Source organism: Andrographis paniculata, unplaced genomic scaffold (genome assembly GCF_009805555.1).
Source record: "Andrographis paniculata isolate CXL003 unplaced genomic scaffold, ASM980555v1 Contig35END, whole genome shotgun sequence".
In the NCBI taxonomy this organism is placed as follows: domain Eukaryota; kingdom Viridiplantae; phylum Streptophyta; class Magnoliopsida; order Lamiales; family Acanthaceae; genus Andrographis; species Andrographis paniculata.
In genome coordinates, this window is record NW_026137568.1 from 5,837,306 (window position 1) to 5,849,869 (window position 12,564).

The window sequence follows — 12,564 nt, forward strand, 5'->3', positions numbered from 1 at the left end:
TGAACACCAAATATAAATCTCCTTTTAATGCAAAATCATCAACAGCTCATCCCTACGCCGCAATCCATGAAAACAACCATTCTTGAAACAAAATCCAGCTTGTAATGTTATATATATATATAAATATATATATATATATCTATCTTCTGCTCCAAGCTAAAACTAGAGACAACTAAATACATACCTGTAACCGCAACGATACTCTATGGCACTATCATCATCCATCTACAAGTTTATTTCTTAAAGGGATCAGTTGAAACATCAAAGCCCGGTGGGATGAAGACCACATCATCGCACGAGGAAACTGAGGTGTCCTGCAAGTGAGAATATGGAGATGCGTGAAACTTAGAATGCATCGAGTGAAAGGAAATTACGCGAGGAAAACTTGGCAAGTGCACATGAATTTGGTTAGAATAGTAGGGATAAAGATTGCAGTCCGGGCAGGTGACTCACCTTCATTTGCTGAATTATATCCTCAAGAGTGGCAACCTGCAGTAATTAAAAAAAAAAAGATGATAACGATACACAAAGAATGTATGAAGATGATACAGTGAGCAGAGACGACGAATATTTGAAATTCAACCTGTATCTCTCCTTGCCTCAGAAGGGGATTTAACTGCCTCTGATCACGCGAAGCTCTTGAAAGGGACTTGTCGAGATCCTCCTGAGGATTTCATAGTACACAGAAGATGTGATTTGAGGCAATCAAGTATAGAATGTGAAACAGCCAGTTATTTAAAACAGAGATTCATTTCCACCTTTCTGAAAAAAGCAGGACGGTATCTCTTGTTGTGGCTCCGCAAAATCAAGCTTTTTGACTGCAATTCATCATTTTCAATGCGGTAAAAATAACAGAAAAGCAAAAAATAAGACAGCATATTTAAATTCATAATAATAATAATAATAATATTCTCCAAGTCGTGATCAACAACAAACCTAATGCACAACCTCATATCTACTAGTCGTCAAATTCTATAGAAACCAACTGTAGCTTAATTTATCAGTATCTATGGGTTTAGTGCTTAACCTCAGTGTTACCGGAATATTACAAAAATAAAAGAAAATAATATAAAATTTGTTATGGAGTTGGGTCAAAGTTTATATTAGAAGAGAGAGAAGCACTGTAGTCACATAGGATAATTATTATTTTATTCTTTATTATTTCTCTTATTATTTTATTTCCTGTTTAATTCTTTATTATGAGTTTTGAGCTTGGCCCATAAGTCCGGCCATAGGGTGCATCTAGGTCATGTTAGGGTAAACAATCATTATTTTGATTCTTTTTAGAGAACGAATTGGTTTTTTTGTGTAGTTCTCTATTTCCATTGATTCAAATAAAGTTCATTTTTAGACTAACCCTAAGTCATAACAAGGTCCGACTTACCGGATCCTCTGCTGACGGAATCATGTCCATCTCCAATCAACAACGATTTGAGCTATTGGAATCAGTCGTTGGAGAAATACAAGAGGTAAACCAGATTCGCCAGGATCTTTCCGCCAAGCTTGAGACTTTGGGAGAGCAGAACACAAATCACATGGTGTCGCTGCGGCAGGAGTTGCTCGCAATGATCAAGGCAACGTTCGGCGGCTTCAGTGCCACCGCCTGACGCCACTGCGTCAGCCGCCGACGCAATTCCCGGCGTCCTCAGCGTCACCGCCCATGGCGCAACCTCCACTCGTGCCGAATTTTCAACCGGTAGGGGGGTTGACCCCCCACCACGGAAGCTTCGCCACCTCGCTCATCTCAGAAGTCAGAGTACCACCATTTCATGTGACGGAGCCTATTGGTTGGGTTGCTCGCGCTGAACAACAGTTTGAACTCCACCAATTGCGAGTAGAACTCAAGGTAACATTAGCGCGCATCGCCATGCAAGGCACAACACTGCACTGGTCTCGATGGCAACACTTTCGCCATCCGACCACAACTTGGTGGGAGTTTTCTCGAGCCCTAATACTTCGTTTTGAGGATCGTTACACAGGGAGCCCCTAAGAGAGCCTTGCCACACTTCGGCGAAGAGGGGGAGTTGATCAGTATATCAACGAGCTCATCCAATTGGCGACACAGGTGTCAGGCTTGACGGATGAGCATTACCTCGGATACTTCATGGGGCGATAACAACAGACCATCCGCAATCGTCTGAAGACACTAGACCCCAAAGATTTGGACTTAACTATCTAGATCAGCCGTAGCATTGAGTGTGAATTCAATGTTGGTTCTGCCACGACATATCAACATCCTAGACAACCGCCTGGTCAATATGGGAGTTCGCTCCTTAGCGATGGAGCGCAGACTGGACCTCCGGTAGGTCCCTTTAGTCTCGAGAGTGGTATAGGGAGCAGTAGACCAGGCACAGACAGCAACTCCATTGCCGGACGCCCGGTGGCGTCGGACCAGTCCTCGGTGCGAGTCTCCTTCTGGAAATTAAGTCGTGAAGGTATTGCGAGTGTCGGTCTGAGCGACTTTGTTACAACTGTAAGGAGCCTTATACAGCATTGCATTAGTTTCCAGCAAGTCTCTGCGAACTTGTGTGGTGGACCCAGACACGAATTGGATGGCCGAGCTCGAAGAGATGAACGAGGTCAAAAGGTGGACAAAAGATCCACGAAGCCCGAGCAGATGACGGTAGAGGCGATAAGCTCATTCCTCAAGTTTTGATACATTGGCACGGACTAATGAACAAGGATTCGGCTTGGTTTGATGGAGAGGAATTGTGCTTCCACTGTCTTCTGCCTTGCGGACAAGGCGGTTTTCAAGAGGATGGAATTGTTATGGAGTTGGGTAAAGTCAAGGCCAAGAGGGAGAAGCACCGTACTCACCTAGGATAATAATTATTTTATTCCTTATTATTTCCCTTATTAATTTATTTCCTGTTAAATTCTTTATTATGAGTTTTGGGCTTGGCCCATAAGTACGTCTATACATAGGGCGCAACTAAGTCATATTAAGGTAGACAGTCATTATTTTGGTTTTGTTTAGAGAGCGAATTGATTTTCCTCTATGGTTCTCTACTTCCATTGATTTGAATAAAGTTCTCTTTTTTACTAACCCTAAGTCATAACAAAATTAAAAAAAAAAAATTAGTCATTCAGTTCGATTTAAACCGACCTACGTCTGTGGCGCTGCTACGCAGAGAATTTTATTATACTAGAATCAATAAATTACATTAAAACTAATATAAAGTAAAATTTTATTATACATATGCTGACAAAGCTCTAGGCATATCTTAGGACTTCAGGCTTGTTGTTGGGCTTTACATTCAAACAAGACTGATTGGACCTTTTACTTTCATCTTTCATTTGCAATGGCAGCTTCTCATCATCTGATAGAATATAGGATATTCAAACGAAACTCTCATTTGCCAAGACAGCCCCTTCAGCTGTTTATTGAATCAAAACTCAGAATAATATTCCAAAAACAAACCCTAATCCTATTTAAAATATTTTAGTAACAATAAAAGACCAAACAAGTAAAGAATAGAATATGACAATAAGAATTAATAATTAAAACCAAGCTTGCGAAGGCAAGCCTAATTCTGTCCTTTGCCCAGCTATAGCTGCCTTATACTAATTATTTTGATAATCCTCTCTAACCCTAATTACCATTGATTTACATAAACTCATAAATTTAATTATAAATAAGATTAAAGACTAATTTGCAAGGATAATATATAATAAAAATGCCAAATAATTGACCATTTTACTAATATAAGAACTAATACTATGGTAATGCAATGACTAGACCAAAGCGCCTTATATGGAACAACCGCAAGTGCAAGCACCGGCAACAATGGCCCCACTACCTCTGCGTGTCTATACACAATGCGGAAAAGGGTGCTTTGGTCTAATCGTTGCTTTACCGTAGTATTAGTTATTATGTTAGTAAAAAGGTCAATTATTTGGTTTTATTATATGTTATCCTTGCAAGTTAATCCTTAATTTTATTTATAATTAGATTTATGAGTTGATATAAATAAATGGTAATTAGGGTTAAAGGGGATTATCCAACTAATTAGTGTAAGACGGCTACGGCTGGACAGAGAAGATTAGTTCTTCTTCTGAGTAATATACTAGTTTTGATTTCTATTGTATTCTTGCTTCTATCAGTGCCTTTTTCCGCGTCGTGTATAGACACGTAATGTTACTAGGGTTATTGTTTCCGGTGCCTGCACTTGCGGTTGTTCTATATCAACTCTATCCCCCTCCGAGAAAGGCTTGCCCTTGAAGTGTAAATCTAAAAATTGGCCATGCAAATCCTCAACATCCATCTAGGTGGCATCATCCTCAAAAAGCCCTTGGCACTTGACCAAAAATTAGGCTACATCTCGCTCATCTTGTTGTTTTACTCGCTCTCCCAACATGCGATCTAGTTCAAATAAAGGGATGTCAGTAATATCTAAAGCATAGGGCAGCTTGATGGTCCCCAACTACTCTTTTTAGTTGTGAGACATGAAAAACAGGGTGAATTCGGCTCGATTCCAGAAGTCGCAAGCGATATGCTGCAGTGCCAATACAGTTCTCTCCTCATAAAGGGCCATGATAACACACAAACAACTTGTGGTGGCCTGTGGTCTGAATCGAGGTTTGCCTATACGGTCGAACCTTAAAAAACACCGTATCCCCAGCATCAAATTCCATCTCTCAACAGTTTGCATTGGCATAGATACCTTTGCATTCGCATATGCGCCCGTTCCGGATTGAACCGTAACAGGCGAAGCACTGCATCTCGACCACCAAGAAGTTAAGCCACAACTACAACCTTACATTCCCTTGGGAGGTAGCGGCATAAATCTGGTGGTGGTCGTCCCTAAATTGCTTCAAACGGGGTGATCATAGCTGTTGTTTGGAAAGCAGTATTGAACCAATACTCCGCCCACAGAAGAAAACCCACCCATTTCCTGGTTGCTCAGACAAAAAACATCAAAGGTATGTTCTCGATATACAATTAAGTACCTCTGTTTGCCCATCTGTCTCGGGGTGATATGTTGAACTAAATTTGAAAGTAGTTCCCTAAAGCTTAAAAAGTTTCTTTCAAAATGTGCTTAAAAATATTGCATATATATCAGTAACTATCGAACGAGGTACACCGTGCAAGCGCACGACCTCCTTAGTGAATATTTCAGCAACAGAACGGGCTGAAAAGGGCATGTGTAAAGCAATAAAGCGCGCATACTTGGCTAAGTGATCCACCGTTACACAAGAGAACCCTTGGGATTTAAGCGAGGAGGTAATGAAGTCCATAGAAAGGTAGGAGAAGACTCGCCGGTGAGGATGTTTCATATTTGGCTTTTTGGAAAACGATGTAACTGGCCATAGAATCCCGTACCTTGCGGTACATACCTTGTCAATACACACCAGAGTGAAGACGACAATATGTGCGATAAATACTCGCATGTCCTTTACCTGAGGCTGAATGAAACTCACAAAACACCCGTTGAATCCATTCAGAACCCTCTAGAATGACCAACCTACCTCGATAAAGCAACTGTCCATCAATCAACTCAAAATTACCTTGCGTTGTGCCTCCATTTCGTAACTCTTTTTGGATTGCTTGACGGGAATGGTCTCTACATTGTTCATCGCATATCTTCTCCCAACCTAGCCATGTGGGTACGCTAATGGCTCTCAACTCCCCTCTCTCCTCACCACGCCATGACAAAGAATCAGCTGTAGAGTTGACTCGGCCCGGTTTATAGACGATACTAAAAGAGTATCCTAATAGTTTGGCCATCCACGCTTGTTGTGAAGGGGTAACAAATCGTTATGTGAGTAAGTATTTCGGGCTACGGTGATTTGTAAGTGATGTGAACCGTCGACCAATTAAATAAGGACGATATTGTTGAATCGCAAGAACTAGACCCATCAATTCATTCTCATAAGCGGATCATACAAGGGTTTTATATGCTAACTCTTTACTAAAAAGGCGATGGGTCTCTCATCTTGCATAAGAACAGCTCCTACATCCGTTCCGGATGCATCACACTCTATTGTTAAATGCTATTGAAAATCAGGCATAGCTAGTAAGAGCGGCCTTTAAGGCATCAAATGCAGTTTGTGCAAGGGCTGTCCATAAGAATGGCGTGGCTGATTTCTTGAGTAGTGTAAGCGGATAGGCTATGGTTCCTTAATGTCGAATAAATAGCCTATAGTATCCCGTAAGGCTTAGAAATCCTCTTACTTCCCTCACCGACTTAGGAATCGGCCAATTTACCACTACTGTAACTTTCTTCGGGTCCATCGTCAATTCTCTTTCCAACACAACATGACCAAGTATTCCACTGAAGTGCAGCCAAAAGAGCATTTTTTTTTTTCTGTTAGCTTTAAATTGATTTTCCTGTAAAATTGCTAGAACATGAGATAAGTGATCAAAATGGGTTTCCCACAATCGACTATATATAAGTATATCATCAAAGAAAACCAAGATAAGCTTTCATAAGAGTCGCCGAAAAAGATCATTCATGGTAGCCTGAAATTTCGCCAGAGCATTCATAAGGCCAAAGAGCATGACTAGAAATTTGTAATAGTTGTTGTATGTTCGAAATGCCTTCTTTGGTATATTGGATGGTGCAACTCAAATTTGGTGATATAGCCCAAACGAAGATTAATCTTTGAAAGGATTGGATATTTGTTCAGGATGGTAATCTTGTTTAGTTTCCGGTAACAGATACAAAACTGCCAACTACAATATTTTTTCTTCACGAGCAGCACAAGGCTCGAGAATGGGCTTAAGCTTGGCCTAATGATACATGCGCAACATAGTCTTTTGATTTCGTCATTTTGCACATTCTCATAATGGTAGGGACAAATGGAGATAGGCTTTGCTCCATCTTGCAGGATGATACGGTGGTCCACCGATCTAGTTGGAGGTAGTTCAGTGGGCTCACCAAACACCTCTGCATATGTCTTTAGCAAGGTTTCGAGGGCTGCATCGATCTGAGAGGTTACTGCCCCTCTTTTCGTAGGATCAAACACCATACCAAGTCCACTACAATGGCACAAAATTCTACTGGGTAATGCAGAGCATGGATCGAATGGCTATCGGGGAACGTGTAAGAGCTAAGTCCCCTTATAAGGTGGTCGGCACTTCATCCACTTTGAAAGCAATTGACATCGTTTGCCAATTGACCCGCACATTCCCTAATGTCTCCGGTCATGCAACTCACAAGATCATATCCACCCCCACCCAAGGGGAAAACGTAACAATCAGTTTAGACTATGCATCCTTCCAAGGTAATCTATAAGCCTGGACATACTCCTCGCATTCCAAACGTCGCCATCCCTTAGTGTGACTCCAAACTTGCCCGTAGGCTGTCACTAATCCCATATCTGTTATGATAGAATCTGAGATGAATTTTGGCTTGCTCCACTATCGATCAACACAAACAGACTTTTATCTTGCAAACTTCCTTTAATTCTCATCGTACGAGATCCTATAAAGCCCGCAATTGAGTATAGAGGTAAATATCTCAAGTTTGATTCATCTTTAGCCACAACCTACTCTTTGGGGTCCATGGCTGCATCCCCCGTCATTTCTTGTAATTCTTCATCCCACGAATCTCTCTCTTCCATTAACAAAACTCTCAACTGTTTCTGAGGGCACTCATGTAAAGCGTGATAAGGAAGATGACAACGGAAACAAAGACCCTTAGCTCATCGCTCATTGTATTCCTGTTGTGATAAGCGACAAAAAAGAGTTTTTGCAGTTGATTGCCCCATGTTTGTTGTTCGACGCGATCTAGCCTTTGAGACAGTGGCATCTCTTTTTTCTGGCAGCCTCGGGTTAGTGCCACTTGCTTGAGGCATCAAATTATCAACTGTGCGAGTCCCTCATGATGCCGCGTGTGACTGTGGTGGCCGATCAACTCTAAGTTCTGAGTAGGCTCCTTGCACTTCTCGCCAATCCAATTCCACACTTCGATTCACTTGAATGTTTATTTCTACATCTTTTGGTTCAAAGGCATGGAATGCCGTTCAAGAAATATCCCAAGTAATGATCCTCAGCGAATTCCGGCACCTGATTCGCTAACTGTAAAAAGTTATCCATGTAGCCATCCACCAAATTGGTTTGTTTCACAGCCGCAAAGCGTTCGAAGGGGCTACCAATATAGCGATCATCAAAACGGACCGTCAAAGCTTAGGAAAATTCCACCCATGATGCATCGGAATGGTGCCAGTGATACCACCGGAGCCAATGCAAGGATGATCCCTCCATCGCAACCATTGCCAATTGCACGCGTTGCAGACCCACCACCTGATGTGATTTTTAAGTACTGTTCAGATCGTGCAATCCAGCCGATAGGAATGGTGCCATTGAAACTCTGTAAAGTGACATCATAAAGGCGTAGTATAGGTGCTTGATTATCTTCCACTTCCTCTTGGTGGGGGAGTGTATTGGCAGCTCTTCCAATTGATGCAAACGCAGATGGATTTAATGATCTTGTAGGTGCTCTTTGAAGGGCTTAAACAACCGTAGGGATTTCCGCAGTCTGCTTTTGCATCGCTTCTTGCCGTGTTGCAAAGGACACATTCAGCGGTTCCAATTTTTGTCGAATGTCTCTTTGCTCCTCATGGACCACACCCAGTGTATGCTCTATTTCCACAATTTTTGCATCCCTTGTCATCGACATCTTGGACCGATCTAACAAGTCGGACCAATTTGATAGAAACAAGAACACAATTTGATAGAAGTAAAAGCCAATTTAGTACTCCAAAGAAGAACATATTTCCTTTGCCTAGCCGTAGCCACCTTACACTAATTATTTCGATAATCCTCTTTAACCCTAGTTATCATTTATTTATATCATCTCATAAATTTAATTATAAATAAGATTAAAGACTAATTTGCAAGGATAACATATAATAAAAATACCAAATAATTGACCCTTTTACTAATATAATAACTAATACTATAGTAATGCAATGATTAGACCAAATTGCCCTTTTCCGCATCTTGTATAGACACGCAGCAGTACCGGGGCCATTGTTGCCCGTGCTTGCACTTGTGGTTGTTCCATATGAGCTATCTTTTGCCTCATATGATATTCCTATCTCAAAATCAAATATTTGGCTGCGTTGAACTTCAATTTCTTATTTCCTAATGAAACACTACTTGCTATGATAATGTCTTCCCAACTATTTCGAAAACTGGATGGCAAAATCTTGGTTTTCACTTTGTCATCAAATTCAATATTAACAGAGGTCCACTACGATGTGATAATATTAAATTCATTAAGGTGTTCGGCCACAACTATAGTCTCGGACATCTTAAGAACGAAGAATTTCCACATGAACTTTATTGGTCGTAGACAGCTTCTCACACATATTTGCCAAGATCTGCAATGTTTTCTTGTTGGTTTTGCTTTCGCTGTACGGAACGCCACATTATGCAAAAGTGACAAACCAATAAAGATATCAAGGATTTTCCATTAATCTTATTTTATATATTCCGGTTTCTCTCCCAGAATTACATGCAAATCCATTCCATATAGGTCATCCTCGATTAGCATCTTCCAAAACCCGTAGTCGACTTTATTAATTTATTAATGAAAAACTTCCATTCGATCATTGTGACGGCTCCCGCTCAACGAGGCTTTCGTACTCGTTGTTATAGAAATATCACAAGAACAAGAAAATAATATAGAAGGAGAATTTAGTTACCTAATTCAATCGAAATTGATCTACGTCTGAGGGCGCCGACAAGTCAAAAATTATTATACTAGAATAAATGAATAACATTAAAAGCAATAGAAAGTATAATATATATATATATATATATATATAAGGTTGAAATAAGCTTATTTCTGTTAAATGTCAACAAAACCCTAACAATATCCTTAGGCTTCAGTCCTGCTATTAGACTTCAGAATCCAACACTCCAGAAATCTTTCCTAGGAAAGAACAAACCAAAACATTTCTTTTGCTGACATTAGGCAACATCAGTTAAAGAAACATTTTCAAGCAGTGCAGATTTTGCATAATTGCAAATGCACCACTCCTCATGTATTGACTACGTATAGGGTTTAGACTTGTTAGAATATAAGGTTTCATGCATAATTTCAAGTGCCTGCAATCATTATATTCATAGGGCTTTTGTTATAGAATAAGCTATCGGATCATAGTTGTTTTTATGTGATACACAGCCATCAATCTAATTTTAGTGACCAGCTCTGTTCTGGTTCTGGATCTAGAGTAACATTTTCTCGTTGCTATTCACTTTCTCCTGACAAAACAAGTTTCTCAACCCATCTGTTATGTAGGTTAATAACATGAACAGAACTAGATGATCTTGAATATATACCAACTTTTTTTAAACACATGCAAACTATAAGCTTCAAAAAGTTTCAGAAGTAGCAAAAGCTTGGAATCTAGGAAAGCAAAATGAACCTGGAAAACTGGAACCCCTGGAAAACTTTCATCAGTGACGCCAGAAGTTTTTCTCTCCTACGTAAGTAGAAATAAGTCATTCATTGAAGTAAGAGGAAAAACACTGCAAGCAGCCCAGTGACACAGTAACAATGTCCAGTTTATTTAGCATCACTTCTAACAATTTTATGTTATCATAATAATTCTTCAGCATAGAAGGTTGGAAAGCAGAAACGCAACGGAGTACAGGTCGTCAAAGGAGACTTATGTATCAAGCAAGCTCACCTTCAATGCATTCCTTATCTGAGAAGCCTCAGGAATCAGCCTAAAAGCCACTCCGTCAACTTTCAGCTGAAAAATCTGAAACCAATATAGGTTAAGATAAATAACAATCGAAGTTTATGATGGGATAGATAAGGGTGACAGGGAACAACAGAACATTAAAACATTGACAAAGAGAAGACATAACAAAAAAGAAAGAAAGCAGAGCATCCGGATTTTATGACAGAATAAAAGACTAAATACAAGAAATACAAAAATTAGTTTCAAGAAGTAATCCTCTCAATTTGCTCCACAAAAAACATGCTCTAGCATCGATGATAACATCCATGCCAAGGCTAAAAGAAACAAGCCTAGTAACCAAAGAACATGATCAAGAAATATAAAATGCAATGCTACAACCACCGAACAGATATTAGCTGAATTTGGTAAAGTCGCAGCAATAGAGCTAACTAACATCATCCACCAAACGGTTTCTCAAAGAAAACCTTACAAAATGGATGATAATTACTCATCCAAAGCTGTTAACTAATCAAGCGACTAGTGTCTGATAATATTTCTCAGGGAAATTAGCTTAAATCAAATAGAGCAAATGAATGCAGTTTTTACCTTGCTTAAGGCAACAGCCACGACCTCCGAGCCAGAGCTCATAGATGGATCGACCGATTTCATCTGCTTAAGAATGGAATCAGCATCGGCTTCGCTAAAGCAGAACAAACCGAGATTTTTCCCCGTGTTCGTGCCCGAAACGAGGACAAACTCCTGTGAACCGTTGCTCAGTGCATACACCGGCACTCCAGCGAGCCTCTCCTCAATAGCTTCGTCTGACATCGCGAAATTCTTGGCACTGGAACTGCTGCCGACGGAATTGGACTGTCCATATACGGTGTTGTTTCCGTTTGAAATTTTGGCGAATACGGGATTTCTCAGAAGGGGTTTGTTACGCCACTCATTGACCAAGTTTGAGAAATGAGTTTGGACAGAGTTGATGGCATGCTGGAGGAGAACATGCGGCGGCGGCGGCGGCGGAGGTGGCGATGAGGCCGCACCATTAGCCGTGGATTCTCTGGGCTTAAAGAAATTCATTGCGGTGCTTTCCGTCTAGGTATTCCAATTTTTTCAAGTATTGAAAGTTAAAAACTGCAGAGAAATTGATAAATAAATAAATAAATATAAAAACGCACAAATATACTCCGCACTAAAATACCCATTTGAATTTTTGGATTAAGGAATAATAATGTAAATTTGAGATATGTATTGTTATATATATATTTTTTTATTATATAAAATTTTATTTTATTGAAATATAATGTAAAAATATTTAAAATAAAATAATATTATTTATATAAAAATATAATAATAATATAATATTATAATAATTTTCTAATCTACATTACTAGAATAGCGTATTCCTATATAAATGGGTAGTTGACCCGGAAAGGAGAGAATAATAATATATTATATTGAAAATAAAATTTTAAAAATATTAATTATGTATGGAATATTATACTTAAGTTTTTAAAATATATTACTCAAAATCATATACTAATAATAATAATCACATGTTACATATGGTTGACTTATTGTGACTTGTCTTGTTAGACTTAATTTTCAGGTATTAGGTTCGACTGAAGATTTAGTCAGAGTGCACCTTCGGATAGCGACGTAAATTCCCACATTATAATAATAATAAATCATATAAGAAATATTGAAATATGTTCAAATATATACGCCGTTGTTATTGTTGATCATATTTAGGTTGTGTTTATTTTAGGAGGTTTTAGAGAAAATTTGGGTTTGAATTTGGTTTTTACTTGAATTTTGAGATAAGTTTGAATTTTGATGTTTTTTTTTGTTTGAGTTTGGGTTTGGTTGGAGTCTGAGGAGTTTTGATGTGTATTGATTTGATGGGTATGAATATAATAA

The 12,564-nt window shown here is 39.3% G+C and overlaps 1 protein-coding gene across 1 annotated transcript; it reads right to left on the minus strand.

Moving 5' to 3' along the window:
• On the minus strand, positions 1-11,773 carry LOC127249390 (protein TIC 22-like, chloroplastic). Its single transcript, XM_051272160.1, has 7 exons — positions 11,248-11,773; positions 10,645-10,719; positions 10,381-10,437; positions 759-818; positions 584-664; positions 454-489; positions 1-314 (listed from the first exon to the last, which is right to left on the minus strand). The coding sequence occupies exons 1-7, from the start codon at positions 11,722-11,724 to the stop codon at positions 234-236; spliced, it is 867 nt and encodes a 288-aa protein (XP_051128117.1). The 5' UTR covers positions 11,725-11,773; the 3' UTR covers positions 1-233.
• Positions 11,774-12,564: the final 791 nt, after the last annotated feature.

What these genes read in the sequence shown, in the direction of transcription:
- LOC127249390 (XM_051272160.1), bottom strand. Translation starts at nt 11,724, where the DNA reads ATGAATTTCTTTAAGCCCAGAGAATCCACGGCTAATGGTGCGGCCTCA. An exon ending in AGATAAGGAATGCATTGAAG is followed by an intron (nt 10,438 to 10,644) that starts GTGAGCTTGCTT and finishes CTACTTACGTAG; the next exon opens with GAGAGAAAAACTTCTGGCGT. An exon ending in TGAGGCAAGGAGAGATACAG is followed by an intron (nt 490 to 583) that starts GTTGAATTTCAA and finishes TAATTACTGCAG; the next exon opens with GTTGCCACTCTTGAGGATAT.